The 23,017-nt window shown below is 47.4% G+C and overlaps 1 protein-coding gene across 1 annotated transcript; it reads left to right on the plus strand.

Annotated features, from left to right (window-relative positions):
• Positions 1-1,692: 1,692 nt before the first annotated feature.
• On the plus strand, positions 1,693-22,104 carry PIGU (phosphatidylinositol glycan anchor biosynthesis class U). The gene is made up of 12 exons (XM_051803271.1): positions 1,693-1,863; positions 3,465-3,529; positions 4,813-4,872; positions 5,815-5,877; positions 7,153-7,262; positions 8,903-9,003; positions 10,659-10,756; positions 12,664-12,818; positions 13,280-13,423; positions 14,226-14,350; positions 16,234-16,376; positions 20,435-22,104. Exons 1-12 carry the CDS (start codon positions 1,734-1,736, stop codon positions 20,546-20,548), a joined length of 1,308 nt encoding a protein of 435 aa, XP_051659231.1. The 5' UTR covers positions 1,693-1,733; the 3' UTR covers positions 20,549-22,104.
• Positions 22,105-23,017: the final 913 nt, after the last annotated feature.

Here is a 23,017-nt window from a genome sequence, read left to right on the forward strand (position 1 = left end):
ACTGTATGTCAATTATTCAACAAAGCAGGCAACAGCTGTCAATTCCTTTGGATAAGAACTGTCACTAGGAGAGCAATCAGCATTGGAAAAAAAAAGCATTTCTGATCAGAAAACTCAAGAGAACATTGTTAACAGCTGCAAAGAAAAAGAATCAGCATTTCTGGCTTTCTATTTAGAGGTGCCTGCACAGATAAATTAACTTGAATGAATACACCCTGATTTATGAAAGGATGTTCCAAGCCTGGTCAGCCCTGCAGCCATCAGGTCCCAGGGCCAGCCAGTGGCGTGCCCACAGGAAATCAGTTTTACCAGCACAACCCATGCCTTTGTGCAGCAGCCTAGGAGCAAAGGAGTTGCCCATGACAGACTGAACACTGAAGTTCCCCTTATGGTTTCAGGACCAGAGCTGTTGTCCTGTGGCAGTGGATGGGACCTCACTTGAGGAAAGCCCTGCAAAGGCAACAGCTGAACCCCAGCAAGGGAGTGAGCACAGTAGGAGACACTGCTTGGACCATCTGAAGCTGGGTTTGTATCATGAAGGAATTCATGCCGTTCTAAGCAGCCATGATCTTAGTCCAGAAAGTGCATGTGACTTACCACCTAAACCCACCAGTCTCTCCAGTCCCTATATGCTGGGTCACCCAGACCTTTAGGGACCATATCACAGAGGCATTCAGCCTTTCTCCATTTCCACAGGTGAGTACAACTCTACACTACAGCTCTGAAGCTGCATAAATCCAATGCAAATGTTGTGACTTGGACATTATCAAGCTCTTTTCAATGGCAACTCCAGTACACTCAGCAAATCCTATTTTTAAATACATGAAAAATTGGTATCTTCACATACCATATGAAATGTGTTTTCATTCTGTCCCTTAATTTTTTAAGAGACTATCACATCTTCCTTCCATTTGTCTCCACCCAGATGAAGAGTTGTGAAGGCTATTCTGTGCAAGTTTGTGTGAACGGGTTGTACATACCCAGGGATGAGGAGGGGAAAACAGTTGTTGGAAAACAGCAGGAAAGTACAGCTGAGAAGGTAGTGTGTGAAAGTCTGCGTAGAGCTCTGGAGCTGTTGAAACCACAGGACTGAGAGTCTCGGTGTGCCAAGAGCCCGCTGAAACCCCGCACGGCGCAGCACCCGCTGCCTCACAACCACCCGGGGCCGACAAGGCCGAGGAGCGGGGCAGCTACGGAGGGCACAGGCCACGACCCTGTGAAACACCCGGGGAAATGAAGAACAGTACGGGGGGCTTTTCACACAGCTCAGAAGCCACCGAACCTCCCCGTCCGAGCCCGGCCCAGTCCGCAGCCCCCGCCCAGCCGGGCAGGCTGGGGAGCAACACGAGCGAGGGGCTCACGGGGGGCAGCGCCGCCACCCAGAGGCACCTCGGACCCACGGGCGGGAGGAACGTGCCGGGAGGAGCCTGATGGCACTCGAGGACAGACACACGACTGTGCTGCGGCCGAGGAGCGGCGGTCCCGTGCGGCAGCGCTGGGCAAGGCTGGCGGGAGCGAGACCCCCCGCCCAGCCTGCCCCGCTGACCGCGGCCTTCGCGCTCCGGCTAAGTTGATCCCCCTGCAGCCGCCGTAGCCCCGAGTGGTGCCGGGAGATTGGCGGCGCGAGGGCTGCCGGGATATGTAGTCTACCGGGCGGGCCGGTGCATTGGCGGCGCGTTCCCCGGCACCGCCCGGGAACTACAGGCGGCGGGAGCGGCGGGGCGCGTGCAGGGATGGCGGCCCCCTTGGTGCTGGTGGTGCTGGCGGCCGTGACGGTCCGCGCCGCGCTCTTCCGCTCCAGCCTCGCCGCCTTCATCGCCGAGCGCGTCGAGGTGGCGTCCCCGCTAAACGCCTGGAAGCGAGGTGAGCCCCGGCGAGCCCCCGCGGAGGGGCCGGGGCGGCCAGACCCCCGCGCCGGGAGGGCAGGGCCTGGCCCCGGCCGGGCGCCGCGCTGGGAGCGGCTCCGCGGGGACAGCGCCGGGCTGTGCCCCGGGCAGGGCCGGGCCCCGCGCGTCCGGGCCCGAACCGGAGCTGCAGGGAATGGCCCCGGGCAGTCGTGCCCGGGAATAGCCGGTGCGAGGGGCGGGAGGGGCGCGGGGCCTGCGGCGGGCCGGGGCTGCGCTGGGCACACGTGGACACAGCGGTTGTGTCACGCGTGTACACAAAGGGAGGCGAGATGAACCCGGCACTGAGCGTGTGGTTCCAGCAGCCTCGGCCGAGCCCGTGTGGTTGGGCTGTGTCTGCACAAACATTGCCTCGCGGTGTGAATGCCACTGCACGGCTCCCGGTTCGCGCAGGGCTGCTGTCGTTTTCCGGGTTCAGTTTGTGGCCCCGCACGTTGTTACCAACACAATTCAAATTCTCTTCTGAAGACTGAGGTACAGTGCAATTGGGGCTCTTCAGCGACATTCGTGTCTGTAGCATCTGAGCCCATTGGGAACCTAAATTCATTTAAAAGACAACCCTTTGAGAAAATAATACCCAGCTATTTATACAGGTAAAAGTATTTGCAGTTCTGGGGTGGAAAAGAGTGGCCCAGAGTAATAAAGGTCAAAAGTACAAATACATTTGATGACCTGAGGCCTCTGCTCCTCTGTATGAAGCACATCACACAATCAAATTTTTTAATCTTGCCTTAGACCATCTAGGTAGTAAGGAGAACACTTAGGGTCACTTCAAAGTTTGGGCTATCACCACACGGGGAGTTTGTGGCAGCCAGGATCTACTTGTCCAGCGTTTCACTGAACTGAGGCCTTTTATTGCTTCCTGCAGTCTCCTGCCTTTTCCCTCTGAGCAAATGAACCCATTTCCTTTGGCTCCTTTCACTGCATACACTGCTCAGCCCCAGGAAACCTTTGTGCTCAGGAAGGTGAAGATCCTATGGAAAAGCATGCAAATGCATTGCAGGGCAAGCTGTAATTCCATGATCTTGAAGAAGCCAAATTAAGGCTGTAAACTGTATTTTCAACAAGGAGTTTTCAACAACAGATAAACCTTTCAGCATTGCGTGATGATATGTGTTCACTTCTGTTCTTCCATTGTAATTTTGGACATTTTAGGCCTCTCTACATCTAATTAGGCAGAACAGTTCAAATTCTATATTATGTTGTGGTTTGTTTTCTTAGAATTAAGTATATTTCCATCATAGATGCCATGTGTCACCAAATAGGTGACTTAAAATCAGGCAGTATCATACATGGGATTTATATAGAGTTCAGTGTAAAAGATTTCACCTACAACATTTTTAGCTGAAACAAATAAATAGGTTATGAGTGCCCATGCAGGAATGTGCATGGGAGAGAATCAGTTCTAGTTAGCTATTGGCTCTGTGAGGTTTAGTGTCATCCATTCAATGTGAGATTCTTACAAGTGTGGGTGTTTTAAAAGCTAAGGTTTTACCATCATGAGATCTGTCCCTTCCCACATTACAGGGTTCTAATGCGGGTGTTTTGTCTGTGTTTCAGTGGTCGAAGGATTGGCTCTGCTGGATTTAGGGGTCTCGCCGTATTCTGGAGCTATTTTTCATGAGGTTGGTTTGCATGCTTTGTTTTAAATGTGATGTTCAAGTGTCACGTGTCTTAGTATTGCAGCTTGCAGCCTGTCTTGTCCCAGAGGCTTTAGAGAACCTCAGCTCATGTAGTTGTTGTGCAATAGTTGTAATGACCAGCATGAGGAAATACAGTTAATCACAGACTGCAGGTGATAGATATCACAATATTTGTTACTGCATATAGAAAGTCTGAGGCAGGAGAGCTCTGTAATAAGTGAAATATTCTGTTTACATCCAGATGTTTCTGTCGGCAGAAGCCAGAGCAGGGAGACAGTGTCACTGTGAGTCTGATGCTGAGTACTGGGTAACAGTAGCTGGAGTTTCTGCATTTGCAGAAATATTAAGACTAGCACAAGCATGCAGTTTATTTATTCCTCATCTTGAAAGTGCCTCATTCCTCATTAGGAATGAGGCATTTTAACTTAAGCACCCGTGGGGCTTTGTGCGCTCAAGTGATCTTATTGATATGAAGGTACACTCACACGTAGTGTCACCTAGGGTGAGGCAGGTACTTTGTATCCCTCTGAAAACTGGTTTCTTTTCAATAAATTCTCCTTCTCTAGATACAGTTTTCTCCCAGACTGTGAAATACTTTCCCATGCTTATTTAGACATAATTTATAAAGTATTTTAAAAGAAATCTATTTTCTCACAGTGAAGACTGAATTTACAGCATGTAAATACAGTACTTCCAGATTAAGCTTTTGTGCAATAGGAATAATTCAGAAACACGCTTTTCCTCTTACCCTAGAAGGGAAAACTGTGGGAGCAAGAGGATGATAGGACTGTAATCCTACTGCTTTATGTTTTCAACATCTTTCTTATTTTTGCATTATAAAACACTCATCTAAACAACAGGCTCAACAGCTGTGAAACCAGCTATGTAGGAAATCTTTCAAAAGTACCTGCAGACATCCTGAAAAAAAAAATAGATTCTATAGGAAAAAAGCCACTTTCTAAAGCTGTTTTTTGTATGCTTTCTATTGTAAGTCTATCACTAGTAGCAGAATTGAAAAGTTGGAATAGAGTACAATTTTCAAAGTTGATGGTGTCTTTAATAAAGTGTATTGAAGACTCTGCAAGGAATAAGGCCAGTAAATGTGCTTTGATTAATCACTTAGCTCTGAAGTACCAATGTTGGAGAAGAGGCCAAAGAAAATTACTTTTGGCAGTGTCTTGCAGTACAAAGTTTTTCTCATCAAATTAATGGTGTATTTTATCTGGACAGTATTTGACATGGATTTCCCTTCTGTTCTCTTTTAGACCCCTCTGATAATCTATCTCTTTCACTTCCTGATTGAATATGCTGAACTGGTGTTCATGGTAAGTGCTCCTGGAAAGCTCCTCTTGAAAGGCCCCTTTCAGGGAAATGCTGAGGGTGATTTCAGTCCTGCAGGAATCGGGGACCTTCAGCCTCTCTGTAGCTCATATTCCTGCTGAGCTCACATTTAATTAGAAAGGCAGCTTTGCCTGTACAAACCCACTATTCAGGCTTTTCACTTCTTGTACATATTCCTTCTTTTTTGTGAGTTCTTGCTTAGGTAAGTATCCCCACAGAGGGATAGGAAGGTGTCATTTCAGATTTCAAAGGTTGCCTCTTACAGGTAACAAAATACTTTGTCCCCCCAGCCTAATCCTTACACTGCTGCTTCTCACTAAACCCACTGCCAAATCCCAGGCCTGCAAAGAGCACAAATGGGTTCATCCTCCAAATGTCTCTTGTAAATTTTTCTCTTAGTTCTGCATAATTCAGGACAGAAATCCTATAGCTGGCTGCACATGGCACCCAGTGGAGCCTCTGTCCCCAGGTCCCTGCCAGGCAGGGCTTGTGCAGAGATAACAGCCTTCTGCCCTGGGCTAGTGCTGGTTGTTCAGATGACTGTGCTGCTGCCTCGGAAGTTTAGGACAGTTCAAGGCGCTGCTGGATTAATGGCCAGAGGGGTTTAACCAGCTGGGCACTGCCCCAGCGTCGCCTGTGCTCTAACTAGACCAGTGATTCTCTCTATTACCCTCACTTGCTTCAATTTCTTTCCTCTTAATTCCCCATTCTCTTGTTTTGTAAATATTTGTTACAGTTCATGCCTGCAAGGTGAACCTGTGGTGTGTGAGGGCACTGTACAAATCAGCAATCCAGTGTTTTTAAAGCTTGTGTTTTCTTCCCAGGAGCTGAGTCAGATTAGCCTCCTTATTCACTGCTGACCAATACTGTTTTCTCTATTTGTTTATTTTGCTTACAATCAGTCTGTCTATCCCTTGCTTTTTTAGGTAACTGATGTGCTAACTGCTGTTGCCCTTTACTTGGCCATCCAGGACTTCAACAAAGTTGTGGTAAGCTGACTTCCCAGTGTTGCTGGTCCTCTTCTCCCAGCAAATATCTTGCACCAAAGAAAACACATGCCAGAGGATGCAGTATCAATTCCTCGTTGCAGTAAATCTGGTCATATTTTAATGATAAACAAACGTGAGGACTCAATGTGGTAAACAACTGAGGTATTTTAAGTTTTGTTGTGGCACTATTACAGTATGGAATCACACTGCATGTGAATGATGATCACAGTAGTGTACAATCTTCTACAGCCTGAATGTTTTACCTTGGAGAGGGGCTCTTTGCACAGAGCATGAGGTAATACACAGACTAGAAATGTGTAAAGGAAGAAATAAAAACGTCCAAGGCTGCGTCCAGGGATCATTCTAATGAGCATGGTGAGAGTCTAACATCAAGTATTACTCGTTCCCTTCAAATTACAAGTACGTGTATTTGGAGGGGAGTGATTACTCCCAGCTCTCTCTCATATGTAGCTCAAAGAACATTTTGTGTAAGCAATGCTGTGCTCTCTGCAATTCCAGAGGGGCAGAGATTCACTATCAGCATCAACAGGGAGGCTACATTTTCTACAGCATCTGTGTGGTCTCCCATCCAGCTATGTGCTTGTTCCTTGTCCTCTGACTTTGAGGTTGAAGAAATAACTCACAATAGAACTGCAGACATGTAAAAATCTCACATGTGAGTTACTTTGCTTGTTGAGAATTTATTGCCAGCATCTCTGTCTTTCTGTCTCACCATGACATAGTTCCGTAGGTTCATATTTCAGATTTCTCTTTTGTCTCTGTGGAGAGCCTCAGAGAACAAGATAAATGAAAGAGATTTAGTCTAGAGATATCCATCTTCAAAATAATAAAGACTGCATACTTCTGAATCTTGGGTTTTCAGTGGCTTGTGTGTTGAACTACGAATTTAAAAAGTCAGCTTTTCATTAGAGATCCAGACTGGCATTAGGGAGATTGAGAGTGTTCAACTCTGATGTGGTGAATTCATTGTCAGCTGACACAGGTAATTAAGGAAGTTCAAATAAGTAGACATTATCTGCTTTTTCTTGAGTCTCATTTCAGTTGTTAAGTATTTGGGAAAGGAGAGGGTGTTTTGCTCTGTTTGTACAACTCCTCACATAACCAGAGTTTTGGCTCACAGCTGGGGCTCAGATATGCTCTACAGTAATAGAAACCCCATGTAATTGGCTGAGTAATATGAGATAGAATTACACAAGTAATATGAAACCGTGGTTTTCCTCTCCTGACAGTCTTTGATCATTCTCCCTTGTTCAGTTCAAAAAGCAGAAGCTCCTAATAGAGCTGGATAAATATGCACCAGATGTGGCTGAGCTTGTCCAGACACCCATGGAGATGCACTACATCCCCCTCAAGGTAGCACTATTGTAAGTATTGCTCTTGTAGGCTGCAGTGGGCTGCTTTGGTTCCTCAGCTCCCTTTGGGTTTTATTTTTCTCATTTGGGGCTTCAGCATTAGTTGAAGGTTGTTTTTTTTTTTCCCAGAAATTCTGAATTTCCTATTGGCCCTGAATACTCAGCTAGAAAGTAAAAAGCAGATGCATTAGCACGTTTGTTGCCAGCAAGTAAATTTACTCAGGCCCTCCAAGGCTGAGCAGCATAAGGTCATTAATTTGGTAGCAAGAATGTTGTGTCCGCACAGATCACATCCCCGCTTATTTTGCCTGTATACTAATGTTATCAAAATTGATTCTGTGCCTTCCAAATGGTGTCTTTTCAGAAAAATTAGGAGAATTTTTGAGCAGTTGGACAAAATGCATGCTGAATATCACAACCTGAATATCCCAAATTCCTTATTACAGTTCGAAGATATTTTCAGGTTGTCATCTTATTAATTTCACGTCTTGGTGTTCCTCTGTATACTAAACATTTTTTTATTTCAGAAGACTTCAACTAAAATAAATCATATACAAGCAAGATACCTACTGTTAAAGAATTTTTTTATTGGTATTTTGACACAGAGAAATTATCTGAATTATTCTGTGTCAGAGAGAGTTCTCCATTAGATAAGTTTTTATTTTTTCTCATTTCCTTATGAATTTTTTAAATGTCAAATTCCACATGGCAAGAAGGGTAGAGTGGGTAAATTGCAGTCTGTTTTGCTCATTACTACTGCAAAGCTGGCATTAAATTGTACCTGTCCTGCTGTAGGCTGGCCCTGTAAAAACACTGAAAAAGACAGACTGAAGCTCGGAGAAGCAGGAAAATAGAAAGAGATAATTAGGAAATCATCAGCCCTGTCTACTCACTCTGATGATTAATTTAGTTATTAGCAAAGCTGATGGGTACATTAGGGTTATTGTATTAGCTTATTGTATTGGTAGTCCTTCCAAACCTTTTTCTGTGCTCTGAACCTAGTTAAATGAAATTATTGTAATTCTCATTTCCAAAGGGAGCTGGCATCCTTGCCAACTGAACTGTGGCTGCATTCTGGAGGGTAAAGGTGTTCAGAGTTTGCTGTCTTTCTATAATTCCAGTTGAAATGTGCTAAACTTGCACAGCTGGTGGGTTTTGTGCTCACATCAGGCCACAGTGAATATAAATGATTGCTCTGCCACAGCAGGAGACTGGTGCGCTTGGGTTGGGGGAAACTCTGCTCGTGTCTCAGAATTTGTTTCCGTCTTACCTTCTTATACTTCTGCAGAGTAGATGTGAGTAGCATGAAAAGTTTGCTTTGGACCCAGTAATCCTAGATCTGGATGAATAAATGTACAGTGTTTCTGGAAAGCAAAAAACACTTTTGGTAGTTGTTTTCTAGGCTGGAACTTGCATTTTGGAGATCTTCCCAACTCTCCTTTCTGCAGTAGGCTCCCTGTGGCCACTGTGTCCAGGGCTGCAATCCAAAGGTCTGTTTTTTCCTCCAGATCGAGGAACCTGTTCAGCTGAGTTAATTTGCTGATGAGAGGATCCCATCAACTGTAAATAAAATGCATCTGTTTTTTCTTTGAACATCTCTTTAATTAGATGCTGTCTCCTTTGCATTTAACGTGAGTTTTGCTCTTTTTCAGCTACCTGTTAAACCCCTTCTCTGTGATGTCTTGTGTGGCAAAGTCCACCTGTGCCATCAACAACTCTGTCATTGCATTCTTCATTTTAGCTACAATAAAAGGTAACACAATGAATAAAAGAGGGTTCTTTATGACTTTCTAGGAAGATTATAAATGTAGCAAAAATGAAATCCAGATGGAACTTTACAGATGAGATTGCTACAAGGATCTCAGTAAAACACAGCAGAAACAGGACTGGAGCAAAGTTCCACCTGAATCCTGAGATTAAGAGACTGTTATTTGGCTTTCACTCACAGTTGTAAATATGGTTTGAAATGAACTAATTGAGCTTTGGGGAAACAGAAGAGTAACCAAAGGCCCATACCAGCACAGCTGAATAGATTATGTCAGAATAACTGTTTCATTCGTCTCGTGCATAATGCCAGCTTTCTGTTTCTTTTATGACTCTCCAGTGCTAAAATCTTTTAGCATATGTGATTTGTACTAGTCACCTAATTTTGGGAGTTCTCTGCTGGATCAGAGGAAAGGTCACTGATCTCATCTCCAGCAGGGCCCAGACCCAGCCACTGAGAAAAAAAAGCTGATATAGATGGTTTTTATTAGTGTTTCCAAAAGGAAGTTTTCCTGTAATTATTGGGTAGTTGAGTCAGGAGGGACTTCCATTTTAAAAGTATTTACAATAGCAAACAAGTGGGGTCTGTTTAGTTAAACTGATTTTTTAACTGTTCACTGATACCCTAAGACCAATACTTTGGTCATAGACAAAACTGTAGTAACTGTCTCTTGTGGTTTCTCCCTGACTGCGAATGTGGCCACCTGGGCTTTAAAGTGGACAAAGAGAATATCAGGTTATGACTGATTTCTGGGAATCAATTCTACAGATCTGTGCAGAATTGAACACTCAATAAAGTAGAGGATGGGGAGGTTTCTGTCAGGAGAGTGTAGTTGCAGAGTGGAGAAGGCTCATCACCAGATAACCCTCTGTTTTCTCTTTCAAAGGTGAAAGAGAGAAGCTCTTCAAGTGTGTGATGTCAGGCTGGCAGCTGGGCCAGTGCACTGAGTCAGGGTTCTTGCTGTCTAAGCTGCCTTATTACAGAGACCTTCCATCTAGTCTATAGCTATAACCGGGCTTGTATTTTTGTTGTTTAACCTGAGACCTTTTGGACTTGATTTCTGATGTTGGCAGGTGGGAAATGTAAGTACTCAGCACTGAGCTCAGTCTGAGACACCTCAAATAAAGCTGCTTCAATAAAGGCATTCATATTTTTGAGACCACTTGGAAAAGCTGTGCTAATCCTTTCTGTGCCTCAGTTTTGGCTAATGTCACTTCATTCCTTCAACTGCAGACTTTCACTTGCTCTCTGGCTCAGAGCTTTGCTGAGGCCCTGACACATTCTGGTGTTGGGGTTATCCAGCATGCCCAGTGTAACAGCTCTTACATGCAGAGATGACATTAACAGCAGCCAACATGGTCTCTATATAGACTGAGTTACGTTAATCTCTTTCTGTATGTGAATGCCAGGTGATACAAACCAGTCAGTGGTTCCTTCATATGGAATCAGTCATTCTCCATTCAAAATGTAGTTAACAAGAGGACACCCTCCAGGATACATTCTGCTAAAAACTCCTTTAAGTAGTGTCCTATATTTGTGAATCCCCTGTAGAGGGTTATGTATTTCTTCCCATTTGGACTTCCTGTCTGTATGGCTGTTTATAGTAGAAGTTCCTTACAAATGAACATTTTTTGTCTTTGCAGGTAGTGCCTTCCTCAGTGCTGTGTTCCTGGCCTTAGCAACATACCAGTCACTCTACCCTCTCACACTGTTTGCTCCAGCCCTTCTTTACCTTCTGCAGGTAGATGATTTCTAACTGCTGGTACCCATTGTCTTCTTGTAGCTGTTCAGGGACAGTCCTTGGCTACTGAGAGGGGAGTCAGGCAAATGCAGAGTTTCAGAAAAAGTGACTATCCTCAAGCCATGGCAAGTTGGAAACCTTAATGGGAATGCCTGTGAGTGGAGAGAAGGGAGCAGTAAGCCACCTACAGAACTTGCCCAAAATAAGTCCTGTTCTTTGTGTCATGTGAATAGCAATGAGGGTTTTAGAGCTGGAGAAGTTCCCTTGCACTGACATGGATTACTGAGCTGTGTTAGTGTGAGGAACTGTGTGTTTGAATTACTCAAACTCAGAAATGCTGATTTGGGGTTTAGTGGTAAAAGGCATGTGCTTGTGAAAGGGACTGGTTGTTCTTTCTCCCTTTCCATTAACAGGACCTCTGAATTCCAGCAGGGCCGACCTTGCTAATTTTATTCTGCTGTGGGAGCAGGTGAGGCTGTGACCACCAGCAGAGACTCAGCCCACTTCACAAGTCACTTTGAGATCATTTTTATTATTTTTGCCCTTCTGAAATCCTGCTGTTGTGTGCTTCAGCAGTCTTTCTTGGTTGCTTTTGATGATGATTTTTATAGCTAATCTTAACTACGGGTTCATTACAGCATATTCTTAAATCTCTGAGCTTCCAAACAGAATGAGAGCCAGTTCTAGTTCATTTACTTTCTCTGACTAGCTGACATGAATGTCTCTTACTTCTTTTCAGAAATTTTGTTATTATTACTCTTTGCAAGACAGGAACTTCTGCCGAGTCAGTGTTGCTTTTTTAGTTTGGTAATTTTTAAGAGAATTTGCTTTATGTATTTTACATTTTGGTCTCATTTGTTCTCTTTTAACTTTATTCAAAGTAAAGTACAAACATTATACATCACATTCACAAGTAACAAGTGCTTTGATATGTGATTGCCTAATTTGCAACTTTTAAAGGCAATTATACCTTTTATCTAAATTTGTAAATGAACTTTCCTGCATTCTTTGTGCAGAACTAAATCACTTTTCTCCAGCACTTTCCAATCTGTCCTGCCAAAAATTGTTGGTAAACTTGCTTGCATTGTTCCAGCAAGTGACGTTAGACATGCTGTGACTGAGAAAGCAGAGCGTGCTTTGCACAGAGCCCACAGCAGTTAGGACAGGCTCTCTGCACATCTCCTGCCATTGCAAACCCCAGTACCCAGTGGAAAAGCCACATCACTGCCCAGAGCTGCAGAACTCTGAGTGATTCCCAAAGGTGTTTGCCCCTCTGTATTTCTGTGCAAATGTGTTCAGGGGACCTGTTGGAATGAGGTACCCGTATGTCATGTTATGTGACAAGGGCTTGTGGTTGACTTGTGATGAGGACATGTGGCAGTGGCAGGACTGCAGCAGTTGTCTTTGAGGAAGCAACCTTTCAGAGGGGCTCCTTGGTGCATAGGAACCTACTGGATGTCCTCTTTCCCTGATGTTAGCAGAGCAGGGTGGTGGCGACCTGGCACCACAGGATGGTGGGTCATGGAGCAGGGCTTTCAGTCAGCCCGTTGAGTGGGCTCATGCAGTAGAAGACAGGCAGCAGTGCAGTATTGCAGACATGTCAGATACAAGTGTAGCTCTGAGGAGCTGTGTGTAAATTGTACACAGGGTGCACGAGACATGACTGCAAGGAGAAATGACCAGCTTTGCTGCTGTATTTTCAAGCACAGTTCTGGAAACATGTGCAGTGTGTATGAGTTAATTGGCCAGAGTGAAGAACATCAAACAAATTATGCTTGAGAGCTGCTCCTTCCAGTGCCATAGTGCCAGTGTTTGATGCTTTCTATCATCGGTTTAAGATGATGTGCTGAACACTCAGGCTTTCTTGTGACTCTCCACCTGACAAGATGCTTCTGTTTCACTTCCAGCGTCAGTTCATACCCATCAAACTGAAAAGCAAAAGCTTCTGGCTCTACACCATGCAGTATGCCTCCCTCTACCTGTGCAGCCTTGTAGTGATTATCTGCCTCTCCTTCTTCCTCCTCAACTCCTGGGACTTTATCCCATCTGTTTACGGGTTTATGTGAGTATAAGGATTCTTACTGGTAATGTTGTTTCTTGTCCATCACACATGCCTGACCCAAGAAGTGTGGGATCTGTGATTTACTGGCAGTGCAAGAAAAGAAAGAATATATGAAGGAGAGCAGCCAACTTCTGTTAATTAACAGCAAAAATTAAAGGCAGGAGGTGTTTTCCACTGAGTTGATTGGAAATGGGTTTCACTGTTGAGCTACCGTGGCTGTGAAATTTTCGTCTCTGGAGAAATGTCTGTTTTGGGATGCTTTAAATCCTGCTGGGGCATTGGGAAGAATTCACCAGTAGGATTTAAACCTGCTCTCCACATTTTGTCACCCCTTTGTTTTCTCTTCCATAGGTTTACAATTTATGTCCTTCATCCAGTAGCATAAACTGATTAATTAATGTAACAGAAGCAGGGCAGTGGAAAACAACCATTTAAAAATTTACCTTGACTTTTCTTTTCAGCCTTTCTGTTCCAGATCTGACACCCAATATTGGCCTTTTCTGGTACTTCTTTGCAGAGATGTTTGAACACTTCAGTCTTTTCTTCGTATGTGTGTTTCAAATCAATGTGTTCTTCTACACCATTCCCTTGGCAATAAAGCTAAAGTAAGTATGAGTGCATTTCTCTGCTGCTTTTATTACTCTTAAGTTGTCTAGTGGAACCTTATAATGCTGGAATCAGATGTCTCTATCTACGAACCTGAAAAAGATTTTTAACCCACAGTCTGCCCTCCTCGTTTCCCATAGTTTCAGTTTCTGTTCCTCTTAAATAGACTTGGGCTCTGCAATGCCAAAATGTTGCAAGCATCAAAAGAGAAAGCAGAAATAGAGCCTGTAGAGGTGCCTGCTCCTTGCCAGCATAAACCAGTGTAGTCAGAAAGCAAGAACTCCTGACTGGAACCTTGAGTTCTTTATTGTCAGAAAAAAGTGAAAATTTGGGGACTCTCGTAGCCGACTGCACTGACAACGTTAGCCTTCTTTCTGCTAAAAACAACCATTAACACACCTGGACTTTCAGTGAACGACATGATGGTGTACCGGCAAGATAACTCTGGGATTCTGCAAATCACCGTCAGAGGGGAAGTGCTGGTTGCGTTTGGTGAATAAGACAGAGCTGGGGAGAAGCAGCGCAGGTGACCGATAGTATAAATGTGTGTCGGGTGAGGCCCACGGTTTCTGGGTGAGGGCAGTGGGCAGTGGGCCTCCCTGAAACTGCTGCTCTGCAGAGCAGCTCCGTCTGCCCCACTCAGCACTCGGAGTCTTGTCTGGAGAGAACAGGGATGCAAGAACCACAGTCTCTTCTATGGGAGGTGTGCTCCCACAGCACATCTGTGCCCTTGCTCGTACTTATTTCCAGTTTCCAGAGACCTACTGCAGCCTCTTACCCTTCGTTTCTTTTCCCTTCCAGGGAACACCCTGTGTTCTTCATGTTTGTCCAGATTGCCATCATTTCTATCTTCAAGTCCTATCCTACTGTGGGAGACGTTGCACTGTACATGGCCTTCCTTCCAGTCTGGAGCCACCTTTACAGATGTAAGTCCTTTGTGCTTGGTTATTCCTTATCTGGAATGGGAAAGGGCCTGCAAAATAATTGTCACCACTAAACCAAACCAGGCCCTTGCCCACAGGCTCTCATGGCCTCCTTGGGATGTCTGGAAGGAGGCTTGATTTTTTTTTTTCAGGTGATACAGTCCCTAACATGTCTTTAGGACTAGGGTTGAAATTGGTCAAGGAGTACCTTATCTTCTAAGGGTAGTAAGGAGTACTCCTTACTTCTGCTAAGGGGTACCTTATGAGTACCTTATTTTCCCCCTCTCTCCAAGTTGCTCTGAAGATTAACTTTTTTATAAGAGCCTTTCACAATCCTGTACAATGGACATGGCTTATTTGAAGTGCATCCATCATCCACATGTTTCACTCTCACTTAAGGTTGTGTGATTTGAACAGTGCTCCTGCAATTGGTGAGTCCCCCAGCCTTAAAATGCTGCACCTTGCATCTGCTTTTTTGCTTGGAGTGAAAGTAACTGAACTATTCCAAGCAGTTGTCCAGTTTTTCTTAAATGCTGCTTAAAGACCCTTTTTAACTCTTGAAATCACCAGAAAGCTTCCTGAGGATTTTCAGGCTCAGTCTATAGAACCTGCTGCCCTGGAGAGATTTGGAAATGCTGTGTTTCTCCCGGTGTTTCATGCTTAAACCAACTGCTTTGACCGACCCTGCCAGGTTGTCCAGGCCTTTTACTGCAGCCTTCTCCAAGCCAGGCCAAGTGTGTTCATGGAGGGCTCACCTGCCTGTTGTAGGAGATATAATCAGGAGTCAGGAGACTTTGGAGATCTTCTGCTCTGTAGGTTTCAGATTCAGGAGAGCTGAGGCCAAAGCAGCTGTGATCAGACAGGGCAGGAAGCCCCAGGCTGCCCCTGAACACGTTGCAGTTGTAGCAGGTGATGTACTTTTGAGAAGTCCTCACTCAGTGTACTTCAGTTGCACATTCCAAGCATCCAGTGAGAGAGGCAGTCATCTGTCACATGTTTCCACCCCAGAGAGTGTGAACAGACCTACTGATCAAGAAGTTTAAAAGAGGTGTGAACATGTTTGGATGTGACAATGCTCTTAAAAACATCAGCGACCTTCAGCTACAGAGTGATGGGGAATCTTCAGTCTCCTTCAGGGGCATTGACTGAGCTGTAGCCAAGCACCAGCAGCACAAGTGCCAGGATGGATTGCAACACTGCTGCCAAAGGATAGGCATAAGCAGTTCACAGAAAACAAAATCTCTTCTGGTCTAGTAGTTCCCAGCTCTTTTAGACAAAGTCGCGCTTGGTTTTTGTCCCTCTGACGTACTCGGGCAGACTGATGGATTCTGGCCGCACTTGCACCTCCCGAGGTCGTGCTTGTCAACACATTTGGCCTTTAGGAGTTTCCTCCTTTTATGGAGCTTTCATTTCCTTGCCAAGTCCCAAGGAAATCTCTCTTTTCCTGTGGCCCACGGGTTCATTTTTCATCTTTGTCATCAGCTTGATGAGGCTGGGGATTGACATGCTCTGCTCTCCGAAGTGTGATGCTGCTGGAAAGGCCTCTCTCCATTCTGCTGGTTACTGCAGTGTAGACACCGTAGACACCAAAAAGCCAAAATATCCAAGGAAGAGTGTTTGGAAGCAGGACCTAGAAGGAAAGAGCTACAAGGGAGGATTTCATACTGAAGCAAAGGCAGAAGTATTTATTTTAAAGAGAAATATAGTGGATTTCTTATAAAAGGTAGCTAGGAAGTTATTAAAGCAAACTGTGAAAGATTACTGAAGAGAAGTATGTGTTGACAAGCGCCTCTCACCCCTTGCACACACTCTAAGTACCACTGCTGTTTGTGTGAACATGGCTGATCAATAATACATCATTTTGACAGCTTGGTTTTCTTTTGCAGTTCTCCGGAACATCTTCATCCTGTCATGTGTGCTCATTTTCTGCTCCTTCCTGTTCCCCGTTCTGTGGCATCTGTGGATTTATGCAGGAAGTGCCAACTCCAATTTTTATTATGCCATCACGTTGACTTTCAACATAGGGCAGGTCAGTAGAGCGAGGCAGTCGAGGCTGCACTGCGGGCAGGGCGCTGGATGGGGTGGCCTGTCAGCAACAGTGCATTCTGCAGGATGCAGTGGCTGCCTCTCTCTGTGGTCCTGCATAGCAGCTTCCTGGCTCTCCTCTTGCAATTTGCCTGCTCCTCACCCTCTGGCACACTAATGGGAAAGAGTTCTGGTGGTATATGAACTACAGTTTAACAATCCACCCAGACTGCTGCAGGTTCCATGCTCTGTTGCTGATAGCAGATGAAGAGCATCTCAGTATGGCAGAACACAGCACAAGTGAATGGAGAAGGGGAGTAAGAGGGGAAATGGAAAAGTCTCGGGGCAGCAGCAGTGGGGCCAGAAAACAGGCAAATGAGAGCAGCCCATGCACAGGGGCGTGGCACCAGCTGTGGGCTTAGGGGCATGTGTAGGGTCGCAGTGATGCCAGGGCTTGCCCTCCCTGCCTTTCTCGAGGCCGTGCTGAATACATGACTGCCACTGGCCTTAGGCACCGTTGAAGGATGGAATTGAGTGTACACAGGTGCTACAACCTTTTGTAAGTCCTTCCTCTATGCTGTTTGCCATGTCCCTGAGCCCTGGGACAGTTTCACATATGGGTGAGCAGAATGTTCATTTCATGTTAAAGTTACCTTTATTTTGAATGTGCCTCAGCCATTTATGCTTGTCTGCTTCTCTTAAAGCCAGGGGAGCAGTTTGGCCAGGGGCTGAAAATCACCTGCTTGTACATCCCAACCCCTTGATAAATGGAGAAAACACCCATTTGGTAAAAGCCAAAAGAGACTCCAAGGGGTGAGAAGGAGAATAGAGATACTACTGAGAGGGGCTGATAGGAAATCAGGAGTGGTTCATTAACTCCTAACTACGTCTTGCTATGGAATGAAAGGAATAGTAAAACTTTAATTAGAGATGCCAGGTGTCAATATTCTAAGCAGATTTTATTTCCTACCTGAGGAAGTCATAGCAGATCCTGCAAGGTCTTCTGCTCTGTGTAAATGCAAACTTAGCAAAAATATCTTTTTCTGATTTCCTGGTGAGAAAGACCTATCCTTCATCCCCACCAATCTCAGCTCTTTTTTTTCCCATTCAGACATCTGCAGAGACATTTAGTTAAAAGTAAAATCACCTGCACTGACAGAGCCTGTGAGCAGCTCAGCAAAGCAAGCAGGGTATGGCTGTTTCCCTCTCCCTGGGCACCTCTGCCCTGCTCTGTCTGTTCTCATTCACACTTTCTCCCCTGACCTCAGCAGTCTGCAGCCCTGTTTCTCTTTCCCTCAGTCTCCGCCTGGTCCTCTGTCCCCTCCTGTCCTACCATTGAGCCTCTGCCAGCCTGAGGTGCACCCTCCTCCTGGGATGTGCCAACATCTGTGTGTGTGGCAGCAGGCTCAGACATGGATCAAGAGAATCCAGGGGACAGTCAGCTCTGTTCAGCACTCAAAGGGAGGCAGTGTGCAAACAAACACAGGATCAGCTGCCCCACAGAGAGGGCTTGAGAGCAGAGGGGCAGGGAGGAGATGTAGCAGTGATGGGGGTGGAAGAAGGGCTTTGACCTAGTGGTGCTCCTGGATTTTGTACTGTGAAGCCACAGCCTTGAATTTCAGCTCTTCTCTTCACCCCTTGGCCTGGTAAGTGTTATTTGTTAAACTGTTAAAACTCCTGTTGGCTAAGGCTGACCTAGGGAGCTGTGGAATTCCTTCTGCTGCCTGCACACTTCCTACCCTTTCAGAGTAGAAATGGTAGCTGTCCAGCCTGGATAAGAGAAGGCTTCAGGGAGATCTTAGAGGCCCTTTCAGGGCCTAAAGGGGCTCCAAGAGTGCTGGAGAGGGACTTTGGACAAGGGCCTGGAAGGACAGGACAAGGGGGGATGGCTTCTCACTACGAAAGGAAGGGTTAGATGGCATACTTGGAAGAAATTCTTCCCTGTGAGGGTGGTGAGGCCCTGGTACAGGTTACCCGGAGAAGCTGTGGCTGCCCCATCCCTGGAAGTGTCCAAGGCCAGGTTGGACAGAGCTTGGAGCAACCTGGTCTAGTGGAAAGTGTCCCTGCCTGTGGCAGGGGCAGGAAAGAAATTGCATCTGTCATTGTGCTAATGAATGCATTTGTGCTAATAACAGCATTAAGTCCTCATATTGTCCAAACACAGCTCAGCAGACAAGTTACAGAGTATTCTGAGTTAAAAGGGACCCACAAGGATGATCGAGTCCAACTCTTAAGTGAATGGCCCATATGGGGATCGACCTTGACCTCAGCCTTTGCGTTATTAGCACCCTGCTCTACCCAGCTGAGCAAGTCTCAGGCTCATGATCCTTGAGGTCTCTTCCAACCCAAACCATCTGTGGATTCTATGGTAAACAGTCGTAATTGAGAAGTTTTGATAGCCAGCAGCAGCAGAAGACTCAGCATTTGGGTTGAACTGCACAACAGTTCAACCAGGAAGGTTGTGGAACAGATCATCTCAAGTGTGATCACACAGCACGTACAGGACAACCAAGGGATCAGACAGCCAGCACGGGTTTAGGAAGGACAGGTCCTGCCTGACCAACCTGATCTCCTTTTATGACCGGGTCATCCATCTAGTGGATGAGGGAACGGCTGTGGATGTGTCTGCCTGGACTTAGCAAAGCTTTTGATACTGTCTCCCACAGCATTCTCCTGGAGAAGCTGCAACCTAGGACTTGGACAGGGGCACTCTGTGCTGGGTTAGGACCTGGCTTACGGCCAGGCCCAGAGTGTGGTGGGGAATGGTGCTGCATCAAGTCAACATCCAGTCACTAGTGGTGTTCCCCAGGGCTCAGAATTGGGTCCAGTCCTGTTTAATATCTTTATTGACCATCTGGATGAGGGAATCAAGGGCAACTTCAGTAAATTCGTGGATGACACCAGTTGGGTTGGAATGTCAATCTGCAGGAAGGCTGCAGAGGGATCTGGACAGGCTGGATCAATGGGCCAAGACCAGCAGTGTTGGGGGTCAACAAGGCCAAGTGCCAGGTCCTGCTCTTGGGTCACAACAACCCCCTGCAGTGCTCCAGGCTGGGGAAGAGTGGCTGGAAAGTGCCCATTGGGAAAGGACTTGGAGGTGCTGATTGACAGCAGCTGCACACGAGCCCAGATGGCCAAGAAGGCCAAGGGCATGTGGCCTGTACCAACCATAGTGTGGCCACAGGAGCAGGGCAGTGATTGTCCCCCTGTGCTGGGCACCGCTGAGGTTCCTCGAGTGCTGTGTCCAGTTCTGGGCCCCTCAGTTCAGAAGGACATGGAAGTCCAGAGAAAGGAACAGAGCTGGGGAAGGGGCTGGAGCACCAGGAGTGGCTGAGGAAGCTGAGGTTGTTTAGCCTGGAGAAAAGGAGGCTCAGGGGGGACCTTATCACTCCCTATGACTCCCTGACAGGAGGGGGAAGCCGGGGCAGGGTCAGGCTCTGCTCCTGGGGAACAAGGGTCAGGACAAGGGGACGCAGTTGTGTCAGGGGAGTTCAGGTTGGACATCAGAAGGAATTGCTTCATGGAAAGGATGTTAAGGCATTGGAAGGGGCTGCCCAGGGAGGTGGTGGAGTCCCTGCCCCTGGAGGTGTCCAAGGAATGACTGGACGTGGCACTCAGTGCTCTGGGCTGGGGGACAAGGTGGGCGTCGGGCACAGGGTGGACTTAAGGATCTCAGAGGTCTTTTCCAACCTTACTGATTCTTTGACAGCATGGAAGGATGTATGGAAGGAGTCCTGTGGGTACAGTGAGATGACCTGTGCAATTGTGGCACAGCTGGACCTGCCATTGTTGGATACTTTGGCCAGTTTATGAAGCTGCTGTCTCCTTAGCAGAAATGTCTGTAAGAACACACCAATAGCAAACAATTAGTGTGAGTCTCCCTTGGCTTAACACTGTGAGGGGTGGACATGGTGTTCCCAGGGTTGCAGTTGCTCCTCTGGTGGAGCTTGCTGGACAGCCTAGGAACTGCTTACACCACTTACAGGGTCTGTCACCAACATGTGTCCCTCTTTATTCTTGGTCTGAAGCACCACTGATGTGTTTGAACATCTCACTCCACAGATCCTGCTCATCTCAGATTATTTCTATGCCTTCCTCCGGCGTGAATACTACCTCACTCATGGACTGCACTTGACAAGGCAGGATGGGACAGAGGCCATGCTGGTTTTGAAATAAGGATTGTGCCCACCTTTCCCTGGGACATGGACTACTATGAGGAACATGCAAAGCTTGGGGTATGTGGGGTGGGTGGGGAAGGTTCCCTGAATGAGGTCTGACTTTGGGGATGATACCTACTGAAAGAAAGGGCTGAGGTTTTGGGAATGTCCTGCTGAGCTGTGGGCTCAGCACAGAGACTGTAAGAGCTGCAGTACCTCCGTTGGAGCATCTCCCTCCCCTCAGCTGTGCTTTCCACTGCGACCTCAGCCATTAGCTCTGGGCAGCCCAGCAGGAACTGGAGTGTCTGAGCTAAACCCACGAGGGTCCAGGAGGAGCTCAGACTGTGAACTGTTTACTTTTCCATCACTGCTTCTTGGAGATGTTTGCTTCTCCTGGAACCTTCCCCTTCACTGCTTTGACTAGTAAAACTCTGCTTGGCACGAGGCAATCTCTAGGTACCTGGTGCCTGAGCCCTGGCTGCAGAAGCCATTTCTTGGTGGTCCCACTGCTGTGGGATTTGGAAAAATCCCACGTGCTCAGGCACAGTGGGTGCTGTGATCACAGATGGGTGACCAAGGATGATGACCTGTTGGAAGGAGGACAGATGGAGCTGCTGCCACAGGTGGTAACCCTGGCACTCAAACACTAGTGAGAACTGGAGTCGGGGTGGAAGCAGAAGCCGGGGGGAGGGTGCTGGGTAACTGCTCTATCCCATTGGAGCAACACAGACATTTCCATGTTAGGACCATGCACAGAGGCACTGCAGGTCTCAGAAGAAATACTACTGAGGAGATGGACTCCCACTGCTCCCAGTTTCTGTCGGATGACAAAGCCTGGCAGTTCCAGGCTCACACTGTGCTGCTGTGGTTGCTCGGGGCAGCAGCCTGGATTAGGGACCAGTGGGGATCACAATCTCCCTGTAAGGCCTCAGACCAAATGCAGGAGGAGCCTCAGTCACTGCTGTTATTGTTGGGCTCCTCATGTTCCACAGCTGCTTAACACTAGTGGGTGTGCCCTTCTCTTGTCCCCCCTTGCCATGGGCTCGTGGCTGTGTGTGGAGGCTCCCTGAAATCAGCCTCCCTTGGTCCCCCCTGCTCCCCTCTCTGTGCTCAGACCTGCTCACCTTGGAGCTGCTGCTGCTCACCCCTGAATGTGGCCCTCTGGGGTGCAGCCGCCAGGCTCTGCTGGCTATGGTGGCACCAGGATGTGACCGCAGTGTGACAGCCACCTACAGTGTCCCACTGATCCCAAGGGACATCTGAAGGGTTGGGAATGTGACATGGAAACCACAGCTGGTACCAAGCAGCTGAGATGGATGTGCCCAGGCAGGTGTGTAAACATCTTTCTTTCTGGACAATTAACACTTTTGCCTTACTGCACTGCTGTCAGCGCTTTGGGGGGGTGGAGCCAAGCCCAGCTCAGCCCCCAAGCTCAGCTCAAGCCCCGAGCTCAGCCCCAGGCGGGGCAGCCCCAGCAGCAGCCTGAGGGCACAGGGAGGGGCAAAGGGAGCCTGGGCTGCTGAGCTGCCGGCAGGGCATGGCAAGGAGCATAATAAACTGTGCAAGTTTTGAACACCTTGTGTGCTCTGTGGTTATAGGGGGGAGCTAGAGCGTGGGTGGGGGCTCTGGGAGGCACTGAGAGGTACGTGGAGGGGTCAGGAGGGGACTTGAAAGCAAATACAGGACTTGGGAGGGAAAACAAGTGACCAAAAAGCACACAGAGGTCTCTAGGCCAGGCTGAAACCCTGCCAGCTTTAGGGAAGGCCAGATATATACAGGTGACCTAACAGCAGTGTAAGAGAAAAGGAGGGAGTGACTTAGCTGGAGCTATGGGAGGGTGCCTATTTTACAGCCCCCTCTTCCCACAAAGCCAAAAATAATTCACCATCAGGAGGGAGCCAATGCTGGGAGGCAGCAGGACTGAGCCAAGGCCTGCAGGCAGCATCTCCATCCTCTGCAGCCCCATTCCTGGTCCCACCAGCCCCCTGGGGTGGGTCTATCTGGGTCTCCCCGGGGAGCAAGCCCCAAAGCTGGACTCAGAAGTGCTCCTGAGGAAGGTGATGGGGTGAGTTCTGGGGCAGGGGAGGAGCAAGGGGCAGAGGCATGACATTGGCATGAGCAGGGACAGAGCAGGGGAATAGACAGGGGAAGGGCAATAGGCCAGGAGCATGGTCAAGGATAGGGAAAAGGAAAGGGCAGGAGCGGGAATGGGCAGGGCAGTGGTCAAGGGGTTTGGAGACATGGGGACAGGGGCAGAGGGATGTGGCAGGAGCAGGGTAAAAGGCAAGGCTGCCGTCAAAGCCTGATGGGGACAACAGAGCTGACACCCGGGACTGACAGGAGTGCAATGGGCCCTGCCGTGGAGATGAGGAGCAACCCCAAATTGCCTGCAGTGGGCCCAGGGCCTGGGCCTGGCATTGCAGTCATCATGCCACCATGCGGGGCACACAGAAAATCCTTCACTGGAGCACTGTTTTGGTTGTACCCA

This window comes from Manacus candei, unplaced genomic scaffold, assembly GCF_025592945.1.
Source record: "Manacus candei isolate 608988 ecotype Guabito, Panama unplaced genomic scaffold, ASM2559294v1 h1tg000057l, whole genome shotgun sequence".
Classification (NCBI taxonomy): Eukaryota; Metazoa; Chordata; class Aves; order Passeriformes; family Pipridae; genus Manacus; species Manacus candei.

Bases quoted from the DNA above. Each gene is read 5' to 3' on its own strand.
- PIGU (XM_051803271.1), top strand. From the start codon at position 1,734: ATGGCGGCCCCCTTGGTGCTGGTGGTGCTGGCGGCCGTGACGGTCCGC. The intron at 1,864-3,464 runs GTGAGCCCCGGC...TCTGTGTTTCAG, and splicing joins GCTAAACGCCTGGAAGCGAG to TGGTCGAAGGATTGGCTCTG. The intron at 3,530-4,812 runs GTTGGTTTGCAT...GTTCTCTTTTAG, and splicing joins CTGGAGCTATTTTTCATGAG to ACCCCTCTGATAATCTATCT.